General features: G+C 47.0%; 1 protein-coding gene across 5 annotated transcripts in view; it reads right to left on the reverse strand.

Annotated features, from left to right (window-relative positions):
* sgsm2 (small G protein signaling modulator 2) overlaps positions 1-13,353 on the reverse strand; it is a 283,232-nt gene that overhangs the window by 53,510 nt on the left and 216,369 nt on the right. For all 5 annotated transcript variants that reach the window (XM_038814470.1, XM_038814473.1, XM_038814469.1 and 2 more), the window contains 7 exons: positions 13,026-13,208; positions 11,673-12,110; positions 8,160-8,284; positions 7,966-8,048; positions 6,707-6,816; positions 1,881-1,977; positions 445-612 (listed from right to left, as the gene is read on the reverse strand). In XM_038814470.1, coding sequence (XP_038670398.1) covers positions 445-612; positions 1,881-1,977; positions 6,707-6,816; positions 7,966-8,048; positions 8,160-8,284; positions 11,673-12,110; positions 13,026-13,208 — 1,204 coding nt within the window. The remainder of the gene's footprint in view (positions 1-444; positions 613-1,880; positions 1,978-6,706; positions 6,817-7,965; positions 8,049-8,159; positions 8,285-11,672; positions 12,111-13,025; positions 13,209-13,353) is intronic.

Raw genomic sequence — 13,353 nt, forward strand, 5'->3', positions numbered from 1 at the left:
TTTGCCATAAAGAAACTCAGTCATTGCTATTCAGTGCTGAAAAATCAACGATAGGACTGGGGCTGGCAGTGATGGCACCCCCACAGCTCATGATCTGTTGAGAGCATCAAGGCTGACTCAAGAATGGTAAACGGGGTGAGATAGCAGATAATACTGCTGTCGTCTTCCAAGTTATGCAGACAGCTTGTTTTGGGATTTAAATGTCCTTTCTTTCCTCTGTAAGTCTTCCTGTGCTAATAACCATTCCTTGGCCAAGCAAATGAGGACATTGCCACTTCAGCTTTTTTGGGTCAGTGCCTACGAATGCCAACAGAATGCCCTGGGATTACCAGCTGGACATTCAGAGTCAGACAGATGAAGCAGAAAAAAAAGACAGCGAAACTTTCATACATACTAAGAGAAACACAAAGAGGCAAATGTGAGGCTGCAGGAGGGCGAACTCACCATTGAAAAATTTTATAATGTCCGTGAAATCCATGTTGTTATCACGAATGATCTCACGGTAAACTTCCACCAGAGCTAAGGCAATGAAAAGGACAAAGTGCTCAGAGGAGATATATTTTGCTGCCCAGATGACCTCCCACACGGCGAACACATCCTCGTACAAGAGTTCTGTGCCAAAAAATAGTCATTTTAAGTGACATGTTTCACGGCACGCTTATTTTGACGGTAACATTCATTCGAAACACAAGCACGAATCATAAATGATACACATGGCGTCCAGAGGGGAAATTGTTTCCACACAGAGGGTGGTGAGTGTCAGGAACGAGCTGCCAGAGGCAGAAGTAGACATGATAGTAGAGGCAGGTACAATTTTGTCTTTTAAAAAGCATTTAAACAGTTATATGGGAAAGATGGGCGCAATTCTCCCAAAGGGAGACAAGCAGCCGACGCCGGAGTGAAACCCGGAGTGTTTCACTCCGGCGTCGGAGGCCGCACCTCGCCCCATATTCTCTTCCCCCCCAGGGGGCTAGGAGCGGCGGCGTGTGAATTTCGGCAGTGGCGTCAGCCACGCATGCGCAGGTTGGCCGGTGCCAACCCGCGCATGCACGGTTGCCATCTTCCCCTCCGCTGCCCCGCAAGACATGGCGGCTTGATCTTACGGGGCGGCGGAGGGCCCGCCCGGGCCGGAGAATCGCTGGTCGCCGTTAGAAACGGCGAGCGGCAATTCTCCGAGCGGCCTGTCGCAAAACGCGACACACCATTTTGGGGGGGGGGGGGGGGGGAGGAGAATCGCGGGGGGTGCCAGGGCGGCGTGGCGTTATTCACCCAGCCCTCCCGCGATTCTCCCACCCGGCGTGGGGGGGCAGAGAGTCGCGCCCGATGGGTATAGAGCAGGCATGTTCAAAGTGGGGGTCGCGACCCACCCGCGGGTGGGTCGCGGGAGCCGTCCATCGTGGCGCTCCCGATTGCGCAAAGTCGCACACATCAACCGCAGCGACCAGCTTTTACAAACGCCGGCTCTGAGCGACCCTCAAAATGGCGACCATATAAAAAAATGCGGGCGCACTGCGCGTGCGTGCCCACTCATCGGTGCGCATGCGCAGAACCTCTCTTAAGCACAATAGAAACACAGTTGGAACTCAACCAACCCCCACACATATAAACACCTTTGTCCAGCGTGAATCTAACTATAGGTTACCTTTCCAGACACAGAAACATTAAATTAAACCCACTTAAAACTATAACTTATTTCTAACGTTTACCAACACAAACATAAATCCTTTAAAACTACCTTTGTTCTCCTAATAAAGTCCTGGGGTTGGACCTGAATCCGGAGCTTTTGGCTCAGAGGTAGGTAAACTGCTTAAAAAAAGATGGGAAAAGCAAAGTGACTATGAAACTACCCGTTATAAATCAACGAGAACCCTCTCGCTTACCTCTTTTGAAATCCAGCAGGAACCAGCGATAGCAGAAGTAAAAGTGGGTGTAATCTCCATTCTGGTGCATTAGCTCAAAGAGCTCAGAGTCCAAAATCTGAAAGGGAATTGAAGATAATGTCACAACTCAGTCTGATGATGAGAATTAACTTTGTGCATCCGGTAACAAATCCCATGTACGAATTGAAAAAATGAAGCCATGGAAACTCTTGTCACTTTTCACTTTGTGCTACAGCATTTCCATCATGTCAGCAGTACTGTAATACAGAGGGAGTGTCAATGCTATCACCAGGGTTCTGGAGGACCAGCTGAAGAGGTGGGTATAGAGCAGGCAGTGACCCCCCCCCCCCCCTCCCACCCCCCGCCCCGGGCAACAGCAACGTTCAAAGTGAAAATCTCATTTCTGCAGGTGAAGTTACAATTTCTGCTGGCTGTGGACCCATTGGGATTCAACAATGTTCACACCAGGTACTGTACACAACCTCCCTGACATCACTGCACGAGCAAAGTCACAATTAGGATTTTTAAACAGCTGAATGTGCCCAGGCGGTTTTATCCACTGCGGCTATTTAATACACAGCGCAGTTGATGCATTATCAAGCCCAGTACTTTCTGGGTAGATGCAAGACTGGAATACAAAGAGAGGGCGGTGTTAGATCACTGGGCGCGTTGTAGTATAATTTTTTTTACAAAATAAATGTTTTTTTATTGGGTTTTGAACAAGGTATAATTACCGTTATGTACACAGGATAAGAAACATATATATATATACATATAAGAGAAGGGCACACCCCAACATACCAAAAAGAAAATAGTGCATAGTAAAAATAAAATAAAAAATGAAATAGAATAACTGGTAGGGTATTGTGCACCAGCTCGACAGCGGCAGCTCTGTACACCTGGCAAAATTATTTACACCACGTAAGTAGGCGACTGTTTGGGGGGGGGGGACGGAGGCAAATATACATTTGGGTGCCAGGGAGATAATTACAGTGTGCGATGCTTGGCCGTGTTTTGTGTTGTTGTCGCCTGCTTCTCCCGGACGGATCTCGCTGCCGTCTCGCGCTTGCCTCCACTTCTGCTGCTCCTCCCGTCTTCCTCCGTCTTTATTTTCCTCGTTTCCCGCTCCCAGGGTCGAGAGAGAGAGAGAGAGAGAGGCCTCTTTGTTCTTGCCTCGTGGTGGTCACTGCTTGGTCTGGGCCGCCGCTCGTCGCACCCTGCGCTCTCCTGGTGGGGGCGGCTGGGTCGTTGGTCGCTCCTCCGTTCCCTCCTCTCTGCAGGTTCGGCCCCGCTTTGGTCCGGGCCGCTGCTGCTCCGATCCTGGCCTGCGCTCTGGTGCCTTGGGGGGGGGGGGGGGGGGGGTGGTTTTGTTGCCGCTGCTGCTGCCGCCAGATCGCTCTGCTGCCGAGGGCACGGTTCCCCTACCACCAATTTCGTGGGGCTTTGAATTTTTTCCCCCCTCCTCCCATTGCGGAGACCCCCTGAAAAAAAGCCCCGACCTCGTTGACTTGCGGGAGCCCCTTTTTTTGCGACCGCTCCGCTCGCCAACCAGAAGTCGACTCCCTACTTACCGTTGTAGTATAAACATGTTTGAAAAGCAAAACAACTTACATTCGACTAGAATGGACAGCAAAGCAATATGCAATGAGAATGGGCTGATTAATAATCTCGCTGTAAAGGAGCTGCTAGGCAAGAGTGACCATAATATGATGGAATTTTACATCAAGTTTGAAAGTGGTGCAGTTCAATCTGAAACTAGGGTTGTAAATCTAAATGAAGGAAACAACAAAGGTGTGGGAGGGAAAATTGGCTGAGACTGATTGGGAAACTACATTAATAGGTATGATGGCAGAAAGACAATGGCTAGCATTAAAAATAATTAATATATGGTTTACGACAAATTTACATTATTTTGAGGTACGAAACACAGCAGGAAAGGTGATCCAACCATGGCTAACAAGAGAAGTTAAAGATTGTGTTAGATCAAAGGAAGAGGCATATGAAGTTGCCAAAAAGGTAGTAAGAATTTTAGAATTCAGTAAAGGAGGACTAAGAAACCGATAAAGAGAAAGTAGAATATTAATCTAGCAAAAAACTGATTGCAAAAGTTTCTATAGATATGTAAAGAGGAATCATAGAATTTACAGTGCAGAAGGAGGCCATTCGGCCCATCGAGTCTACACTGGCCCTTGGAAAGAGCAGTCTAACATATGTCCACACTTCCACCCTATCACCATTACCCACTTAACCTTTTGGATACTAAGAGGCAATTTAGCGTGTTCAATCCACCTAACCTGCATATCTTTGGACTGTGGGAGGAAACTGGAGCACCCGGAGGAAACCCACGCAGACACGAGGAGAAAGTGCAAACTCCATACAGACAGTCACCCGAGGCTGGAATTGAACCAGGGTTCCTGGAGCTGTGAGGCAGCAGTGCTAACCACTGTGCTGCACACACGGACAATGTAGCAAAGACAAATGTGGGCCCACTACAGGCAGAGACAGGAAAATTTATAACGGAGAATAAGGAAATGGCAGAGTAACTAAACAAATATTTTGTCTGTCTTCATGAAGGGAGATATAAAGAACCTTCTTGGAATACTGGAGGACCAAGCTACTAGCGGGAATGAGCTACTAAAATAAATTAACATTTGTAAACAAAGTTGTACTGGAGAAATAAATAGTAGCACAGTGATTGACACTGTTGCTTCACAGCGCCAGGGTCCCAGGTTCAATTCCCGGCTTGGATCACTGTCTGTGCGGAGTCTGCACGTTCTCCCGTGTCTGCGTGGGTTTCCTCCGGGTACTCCGGTTTCCTCCCACAAGTCCCGAAAGATGTGCTGTTAGTTGAATTGGACATTCTGAATTCTCCCTCTATGTACCCAAACAGGCGCTGGAAGGTGGCGACTAGAGGTTTTTCACAGTAACTTCATTGCAGTGTTAATGTAAGCCTACTTGTGACAATAATAAAGATTATTATTAATAACAGTATTATTATTATTAATCAGCAGTTGACATGTTTCCCTAGATCTGGTTCGTCTCCATACTGGCCAGCACATTTGTTGTTCAAGTTTTTGTTTTCACTTGCTCAAAATAGAAAACAAAAATAAGTTTTTAATTGTACATATTCAGAGGTGCTGTTCCACAGCATTCTGTGACGCTGGACTACAGACTAAGTTGCTGAGCAATCCTATCTGGTGTGGTCACCTAAAGCATCAGAAGATGAAGTTTAACTGTTGGACATAACACCTGATTGATGGCAATGTAAACAATCTGGATATTACACAGTCCGTTTAGCCTTGTGGCCCCTGCGAGAAGAACTGATAGGAGCTGAGATTTGCTTTGGGAAAGAATCTGTCACCAGCATTGACGGACTGGATTGGACGTTGCTTTGGAGACTCTGGGCTGCAGTCAGGTGGAATCGTCAACCACAGACGACAGCAGGAAGGGCCAGGAATGGAGTGACTGACCACGGTGCCCATCCATAGGGCAGCAGGGTAGCACAGTGGTTAGCGCTGTTGCTTCACAGCTCCAGGATCCCAGGTTCGATTCCCGGCTTGGGTACTGTCTGTGCGGAGTCTGCACATTCTTCCCGTATCTACGTGGGCTTCCCCCGGGTGCTCCGGTTTCCTCCCACAAGTCCCGAAAGACGTGCTGTTAGGTAATTTGGACATTCTGAATTCTCCCTCTGTGTACCCGAACAGGCGGCAGAATGTGGCGACTAGGGGCTTTTCGCAGGACCTTCATTGCAGTGTTAATGTGAGTCTACTTGTGACAATAAAGATTTTTATTATTATTGAGGTTACTCGGGGGGGGGGGGGGGACACGCCGGGATGACGTCAGCAGCTGCTGATGCTCCGGCGCATGCGCGGACTTACGCCGGCCGCCGAAGTTCTTTCGGCCCCAGCTGGCGTAGCACCAAAGGCCATTCACGCCAGCTGGCGGAGCGGGAACCACTCCAAAACGTCGGGACCCCCCGCCCCGCCGGGTAGGGGAGAATCCTGGCCCTGATGTCTCATTAATTGTGGACCTAGTCACTAATTAAAATCTTACCTCCTAACAGAAGAGCGCGAAGGGTATTAGGTGTTCTTCAAGGTACCATGGAAATGGAGAGACGGTGTTGCAAAGGTAACATCACTGGACAAGTATCCCAGGTTAATTCTCAGGGGACACAGGTTCAAATTCCCCCCCACCGCCCCCCCCCCCCCCCCCCCGGACATTAATAAATCTGGTTAAAGATAATCTCAGTAATGGTCACCATGATAATTATCTTCAATTGGCAAAACCCATCTGATTTGCTAATGCTCCATTCTGACCTGGTCTGACCTACCTGTGGTTGATGCTTAACTGCCCCTCAAATGGCTGAACAAGCCACTCCGTTCAAGGGTGATTAGCAGTAGGGGGCGGGGGGGTGAATATTCATTAATTCGTGGGACCTGGGTGTCACTGACATTGCAGGCAGTCATTGCCTATCCCTAATTTCCTTTGAGGAGTAGGTGGTGAGCTGTCTTCTTTACAACCAAATGAGTTGCAAGGCCATTTCAGAGGGCAGTTAAGAGTCAACCATATTGCCATGGATCTGGAGCCATGCGTAGGTCAGACCAGGATGGGGAGGCAGATTTCCTACCCTAAAGGGCATTCGTGAACTGGATAGATTTATGTAACAATCTGATAGTTACACGCACACCATTGTCGGCTGTGGACCCAGCGTGCTGGCTTTTTCATTCCAAGTTAATCAACTGAATTTAAATTCCTCAAGTGGGGTTTGCCAATGTACCAATCCGTTCTAAATACCCTTGTTGAATCCCATTCCCATGCCCCATTACCTGTATTAAGGATCTCATGTTGGCAAAGTGAGTGTCCATGGCACCTCCATTTGGAAAATTCTGATTCATCCTCTTCATTAACTGAGTAAAGCAGCTGTACGCCAGGGGCTCTTAGCAGGAAACAAAAAAACAATCCTGTCAAAACGCAGGTGGAGATTTAAGCACTTGAACTAATTCTACTGGGGGCCAGCGTTGTCCTTTGGTTTCATAGGGCAGATATGCGGAGACTGGGAGCTGCATGCAATGTTTCCAATTCAGTTTCCAATAATATTTCTTCAAGATGCCAAAACTGAAACACTTTGGTGTTCCAGGGATCCGAGTCCCGCGTGGAGCAGAGCTCCCAGCTTTGATATCACTCAAAGGGTTAAAGAAAAAAATAACCTTCCATTTATATAGTCACTTTTATCACCTAGGACATCCCAAAGTACTCGACAGCCAATGGGGTAATTTTTTGGAGTATATCCAATGTTGCAGTGGAGGAAATGCGGCAGCTACATTCCACACAGCAAGATCCCACAAATACCACTGAGAAAGATGGTTGGATAATTTGTTTTAGTCGTCGAGTCAGACTGATTGGGCTTCACAGCGTAGAAAGAGGCCCTTCGGCCAATCATGCATGCGCCAGCCATCAAGCACCTATCCGTTCTAATCCCATTTTCCAGCACTTGACCTGTAGACTTGTTTGCATTTAAGCGCTCATCTAAATGCTCCTTAGTGATGTTGGTTTAAGGATAACTATTGGTCAATGCATCAGCAGAACTCCCCCTGGCTCTTATTTGAATAATGCATGTGATCTTTTATGTCAACTCAAGAAGCCAGACAGGGCCTTAGTTTGGCATCTCACCTGAGCCTCTGACAGTGCAGCAACCCCTCAGTACTGCCCTGGAAGTATCATTTGCTCAAATTTGGTATAAATGCTTCCTTAAAGTAATCAAACTCCTCCAGAATATTATAGGTATCAGCATCAACTCCAGATTGGCTGTCCTTCCTTCTGTAGTACATTGTCTGTACTTTATTGCAAGCAACTTTGTAAAGGCCTACATTGAGAAGAGCTCAGAAACCATACTATTTTGTGACATTTCGTTATCAGTTCATACGAATCCTTGGTACCTTCAATTCTGTTCCCCACAAGATGTTCAAGAGCTTAGACCACCACTTCAAAGAAGATGTTCTGACCATTGCATCATGTTAAATTACATTTTAAGATCGGAGTGAACAACTAGAACATTTAGTCAAGTCCTGTTAAATTAATTTCTTACCATTGTCCAGAATAACCATTAGGGGTGCCAAGAGGTCACACATTCCCTGGACATAGCCCACGTCCAAGTGTTCCCACACATAACTGCAAGTCAACGAGAAAACAAAAATGTGCAGGAACGTAATTGAATCACGGAATCGGAACATATGTGATGCGTATCTAACAGGCAGTAAAGCAACAGATTCGGAGCCATACCTGCACATTACAGTCTTCAATCTTTCTAGGTTGATTGTGGTAAAATACCAGTAATTTCTATCGCAGCGCTGTACATCCTTATCAATCCGATGCCAGTTTAATGATACAGCATCCATCAGTTCTGTCTAAGAGATGAGGAATATTCAAATGGTGTTCAGTAATTATAGGTAAGAGTTTTAATAAATACATGCTCAATTCAAATGTAGAATTCCAATGCACCATTGTCTGTTGTCTTGCCCCTGATCCCAGCACACCACTTTTGTTTTATCGGTTTGGCTATACGACAGTACATCAGCTGCTTTGCTCCAGTTATGATCCTCTGGTGGATTGGGTGGCGAGTACAAGACCATTCACCCAGAGGTCAGGAGTTCAAATCATGGGACGTGGGAAAGGCAACAGGGAAAAACAGCTATAAAAGCTACTAGATTCTCATAAAACACTAACTGGTTCATTACTGCCCTCAGGGTACCTGGCACCACTACCTGATCTGGCTTACACGTGACTCCGGTATCAAACTTGTGAATTAGAACATAGAACATAGAACAGTACAGCACAGAACAGGCCCTTCGGCCCTCAATGTTGTGCCGAGCCATGATCACCCTACTCAAACCCACGTATCCACCCTATACCCGTAACCCAACAACCCCCCCCCTTAACCTTACTTTTATTAGGACACTACGGGCAATTTAGCATGGCCAATCCACCTAACCCGCACATCTTTGGACTGTGGGAGGAAACCGGAGCACCCGGAGGAAACCCACGCACACAGGGGGAGGACGTGCAGACTCCACACAGTCAGTGAATCGAACCTGGGACCCTGGAGCTGTGAAGCATTTATGCTAACCACCATGCTACCCTGCTGCCCCAAATTGGGCCATGCCAGCCATTCAGAAATGCAGTGGTGCTCCCATTCCAGGAATAGCTGCAAAAACAGGTCAAACGGTGGTTCAAATGGTTGTAGGTATTTAAAATTGCAAATCCCGAATGGCTGAAACACTCCCTTGTGAACAACGTAACCTCTGTTTCCTCAATGTTGTCACTTTGCTGGACAAGCCAACTTATCAGGAGCAACAGAATTAATCAATGTCTCAAAAGCGTTCCGGCGCCATGAAGAAATGTGGACGGAGGTAACACAAAATTTAACATATTTAAGATGAGGTGCCGAATTGCTTGGAGGGGTTAGAGGAAAGCATGGTAAATAGTCAGCAACTGGGAGAGGGACTGGATAAATGACTGCAGGGCAAGAGTGTGAATGTGACGGTTCATTATTTAATTAAACCATGAACAACACAGCTAAGATCTCAGGTAGAAAGTGGGAGGAGTCAAGAAAGGGTAGCTGAGATCGGATCATCGGAAATGGCAGCTAGAGTAGACCATCTCGCCCTTCGAGTCTGCTGCTTTGTCATTCAGTAAGATGAGGAGTACTCCTCGATCTCAATCCCACATTTCTGCGCTACCCCCATGTTCGTAATTCCCTTCTATCAATCTGCCCAGAATATACTCAACAACGGAGCATTCTTCACCCTTTGGGGTAGAGAATTCTACAGATTCCATTTCAGATTAAATGAAAATCGCTTATTGTCACGAGTAGGCTTCAATGAAGTTACTGTGAAAAGCCCCTAGTCGCCACATTCCGGCGCCTGTCCGGGGAGGCTGGTACGGGAATCGAACCGTGCTGCTGGCCTGCTTGGTCTGCTTTAAAAGCCAGTGATTTAGCCAAGTGAGCTAAACCAGCCCCTAATGTTACCTTACATATGAACATATGAATCAGGAGGAGGAGGCCACTCCCGTCTGCTCTGATATTCATAAGATCATGGTTGATTTGTTTAGAACTTCAACCCCACATTCCACCCTACCCCTGATAACCCCCTTGTTAATTAAGAATCTATCTAGATATGCCTTAAAAATATTCAAAGATTCTTCTTCCACTGCCTCTTGAGGAAGAGAGTTCCAGAGACTTACGATCCTCTGAGAGAAAAATTTCTCCTAATCTCAGTCTTAAATGAGCGACCCCCTTATTTTTAAACAGTGACCCCATGTTCTAGATTCTCCGACAAGAGGAAACATCCTCTCCACTTCCAACTTGTCAAGACCCCTCAGGATCTTAAAGGTTTCAATCTCTAAACTGTAGTGGATACAAATCTAACCTCCCCAACCTTTCCTCATAAAACAACCCACCCATTCCTGGTATTAGTCTGGTAAACATTCTCTGAACTGCTTCTAATGCATTTACACCTGTCCTTAAATAAGGTGACCAATACAGTAGAACATAGAACATAGAACAGTACAGCACAGAACAGGCCCTTCAGCCCTCGATGTTGTGCCGAGCAATGATCACCCTACTCAAACCCACGTATCCACCCTATACCCGTAACCCAACAACCCCCCCCCTTAACCTTACTTTTTAGGACACTACAGGCAATTTATCATGGCCAATCCACCTAACCCGCACATCTTTGGACTGTGGGAGGAAACCGGAGCACCCGGAGGAAACCCACGCACACACGGGGAGGACGTGCAGACTCCACACAGACAGTGACCCAGCCGGGAATCGAACCTGGGACCCTGGAGCTGTGAAGCATTTATGCTAACCACCATGCTACCGTGCTGCCCCAAAGGGTACAGAGCACTCCAGATGTGGTCTCACCTGTGCCCTGTCCAAATGAAGCATAACCTCACTACTTTTGTGATCAAATCCCCTCACAATAAATTCTATTAGTTTTCCCAATTACTTGCTATAGCTGCACACCAGCCTTCTGTGATTCATAAGGTATAAAACATAATTCCAGAATATCTGTTCACTCCACAATTCTATTATCAATCCCAGGTTGGTTGTCCTTTATACATGCAATGCCGTGATGGTACTTTATCCCAACCGTCTTTGGAACGGCCCTCAGAGCTCAGAAATTATAATATTTTTTGATATTTCATCATCAGTCCATATTAATCCCTGGAACCTTAATAAAAGGTGACCTTCATTAATGCGGATCTTGAAACTACTGGATTGGTGCAAAAACTCATCTGGTTCAACTCTTGACCTTCAGGGAAGGGAATCGGCCTTTCTCACTTGGACTGGCCCACGCATGACTCCAGAACCACAGCAATTGCCCTTAGAAATGGACCAGCCATGCCACTTAGTGAGGGCAATTAGGGATGGGCAATAATATTGGCAGCAATGCTCACATCTCAAGGACGCATAGAACAAATGCCAGAAATATACTCCATCCCATTGCCTCCTCTGAAAGCTCTAACAAGGAATAAGGGAGTTTGGAAGACCCCAAATGCACTTCAAGATGTTCAGCCCACTAAATCCTACCAGAATGCACGAGGGCACTTTGATGCAAACAGCTCACGTCCAATGAAATGTAAATTAAAGCCACCCACTCATTTCAGTGATGCACTTTGACACCAAAAAGGAAGAAACTTGTTCCCTTATGTTGGATGAGATTTCACTGCCTGTCCCCTTTATGCTTAACTTATTGTCTCTTCAGAATAGAGTTGAAGCCCACTCACCGTGTATGTCATCGATGGTAAAGACGAGCTGCTTTCCTCGGACATTATCAAGTCTAACTGAGTACAAAGCTGGTCTTCCGACAACGAGTCCTGAGCTTCCACCTTTTGCAGGACATGTTTCTTCCTAGGAGCAGGGTCACCAACATCGGCGGTCTGTCCGTCAACCCCGTGTGCCTCCATGCTATCTTCTTCCTCCAGTACACCATCCTCCAGGCACAAGCTTTGGTCATCGGTGCTCGAAAGGATTCGCGAGTGTCCCGAGGCGACAGAATAATTCCTCGAAGAGGGCAGTCCAGAATCTGGGGAGTCAAACTCTATTGATGGTCTCTCTTCCGCTGCTGCGGTTGGGGTGTCAATGTTAACCATCGTTGTCGTTGCGTCGTTCACCATTTTAAAGACTTTGTCCGCCTGGTCCACTTCATCAACAGAGATGAAGACCTAAACAAGATATTAAAGGGAGTGGCATTGTTAAATGAACCAAGAGTTTGCATGTGAATACAGTGAAGCAGGGAAATCCCTCTGGCAGCAGGTGTGACAAAAAAAAGTCAGTAAGAAGTCTTACAACACCAGGTTAAAGTCCAACATGTTTGTTTCAAACACTAGCTTTCGGAGCACTGCTCCTACCTGAGGAAGGAGCAGTGCTCCGAAAGCTAGTGTTTGAAACAAACATGTTGGACTTTAACCTGGCGTTGTAAGACTTCTCACTGTGCTCACCCCAGTCCAACGCCGGCAACTCCACATCAAAAAAAACCTGAACGCACTGAGTGCTGAATTTGGGTGCATTTGAGTGCTATAGTGAGAGTTTGGTGACTGAGGGAGGTAGGTGAGGAGGGAGTAAGGTGCTCCTTTTCATTTAATTTCCTCAAAGAGCGAGAAGGGAGCTGGGAGTTTACAGAGTACAGCTGACTGGGAGCAGAGTCGGAGGGCGGGTTCCAGTTGGTCCACAGGGCAGCTATATTCTGTATTAGCATTGCTAACCACTGTGCCGCTGGTCATTTGTAGGCTCAGAACAATATACAACCTAGATCTGCCAGAGTGTCTGAAAATCCAGCCGGCTGCCTAATGCCCTCTGGTAGGGGAGCCTGCCAACCTTTCCCTCTCTAACTACAATGCATGTGACTCTAGTCCCATACTACATGACTGAGTCTTACTTCCCTCTGAAACGACTCAGTCACCAAAACAGTCGCTACGAGGGAGGGCGCCTGCCGGATTCTCAGGGCAACCACAGGTGGAGGAGAGTGAATGCGGCTTTTCCAAGTGTGACCCAGCCACCAGAAACGGCGACAAAATGTCTGATATCTGAAGGACTAATCACTGACACAATCAGGAAACGTGACACACGAGATACTTTACGTCGTTGCTGATGCTGGAATCTTGATGAATCAGGCGCTGCACGTGGCTGTCTATGCTGCTACCGGACGAGAATTTGGCCAGGATTGCCGAGTGTGTTTCCCGGTCTCTCTGCTTGACGATCAACTCGCAGGACTTCCATTCCGCCATCACACTTTTGTACTTGGCAGCGATATTTTCATCCACCTGCAGGTCAAGCATAGGGGTCAATCCAATGGACCACAGGCCAAGCTACTTTTCTGATGTGAGTGTGAATGTTCTTGTAACTACCGCATGGTGTTAATCACACGTGGCGTTCTGTCACCATTAATGGTAAGGACTGCACAGCACG

Source organism: Scyliorhinus canicula, chromosome 12 (assembly GCF_902713615.1).
Source record: "Scyliorhinus canicula chromosome 12, sScyCan1.1, whole genome shotgun sequence".
Taxonomy (NCBI): domain Eukaryota; kingdom Metazoa; phylum Chordata; class Chondrichthyes; order Carcharhiniformes; family Scyliorhinidae; genus Scyliorhinus; species Scyliorhinus canicula.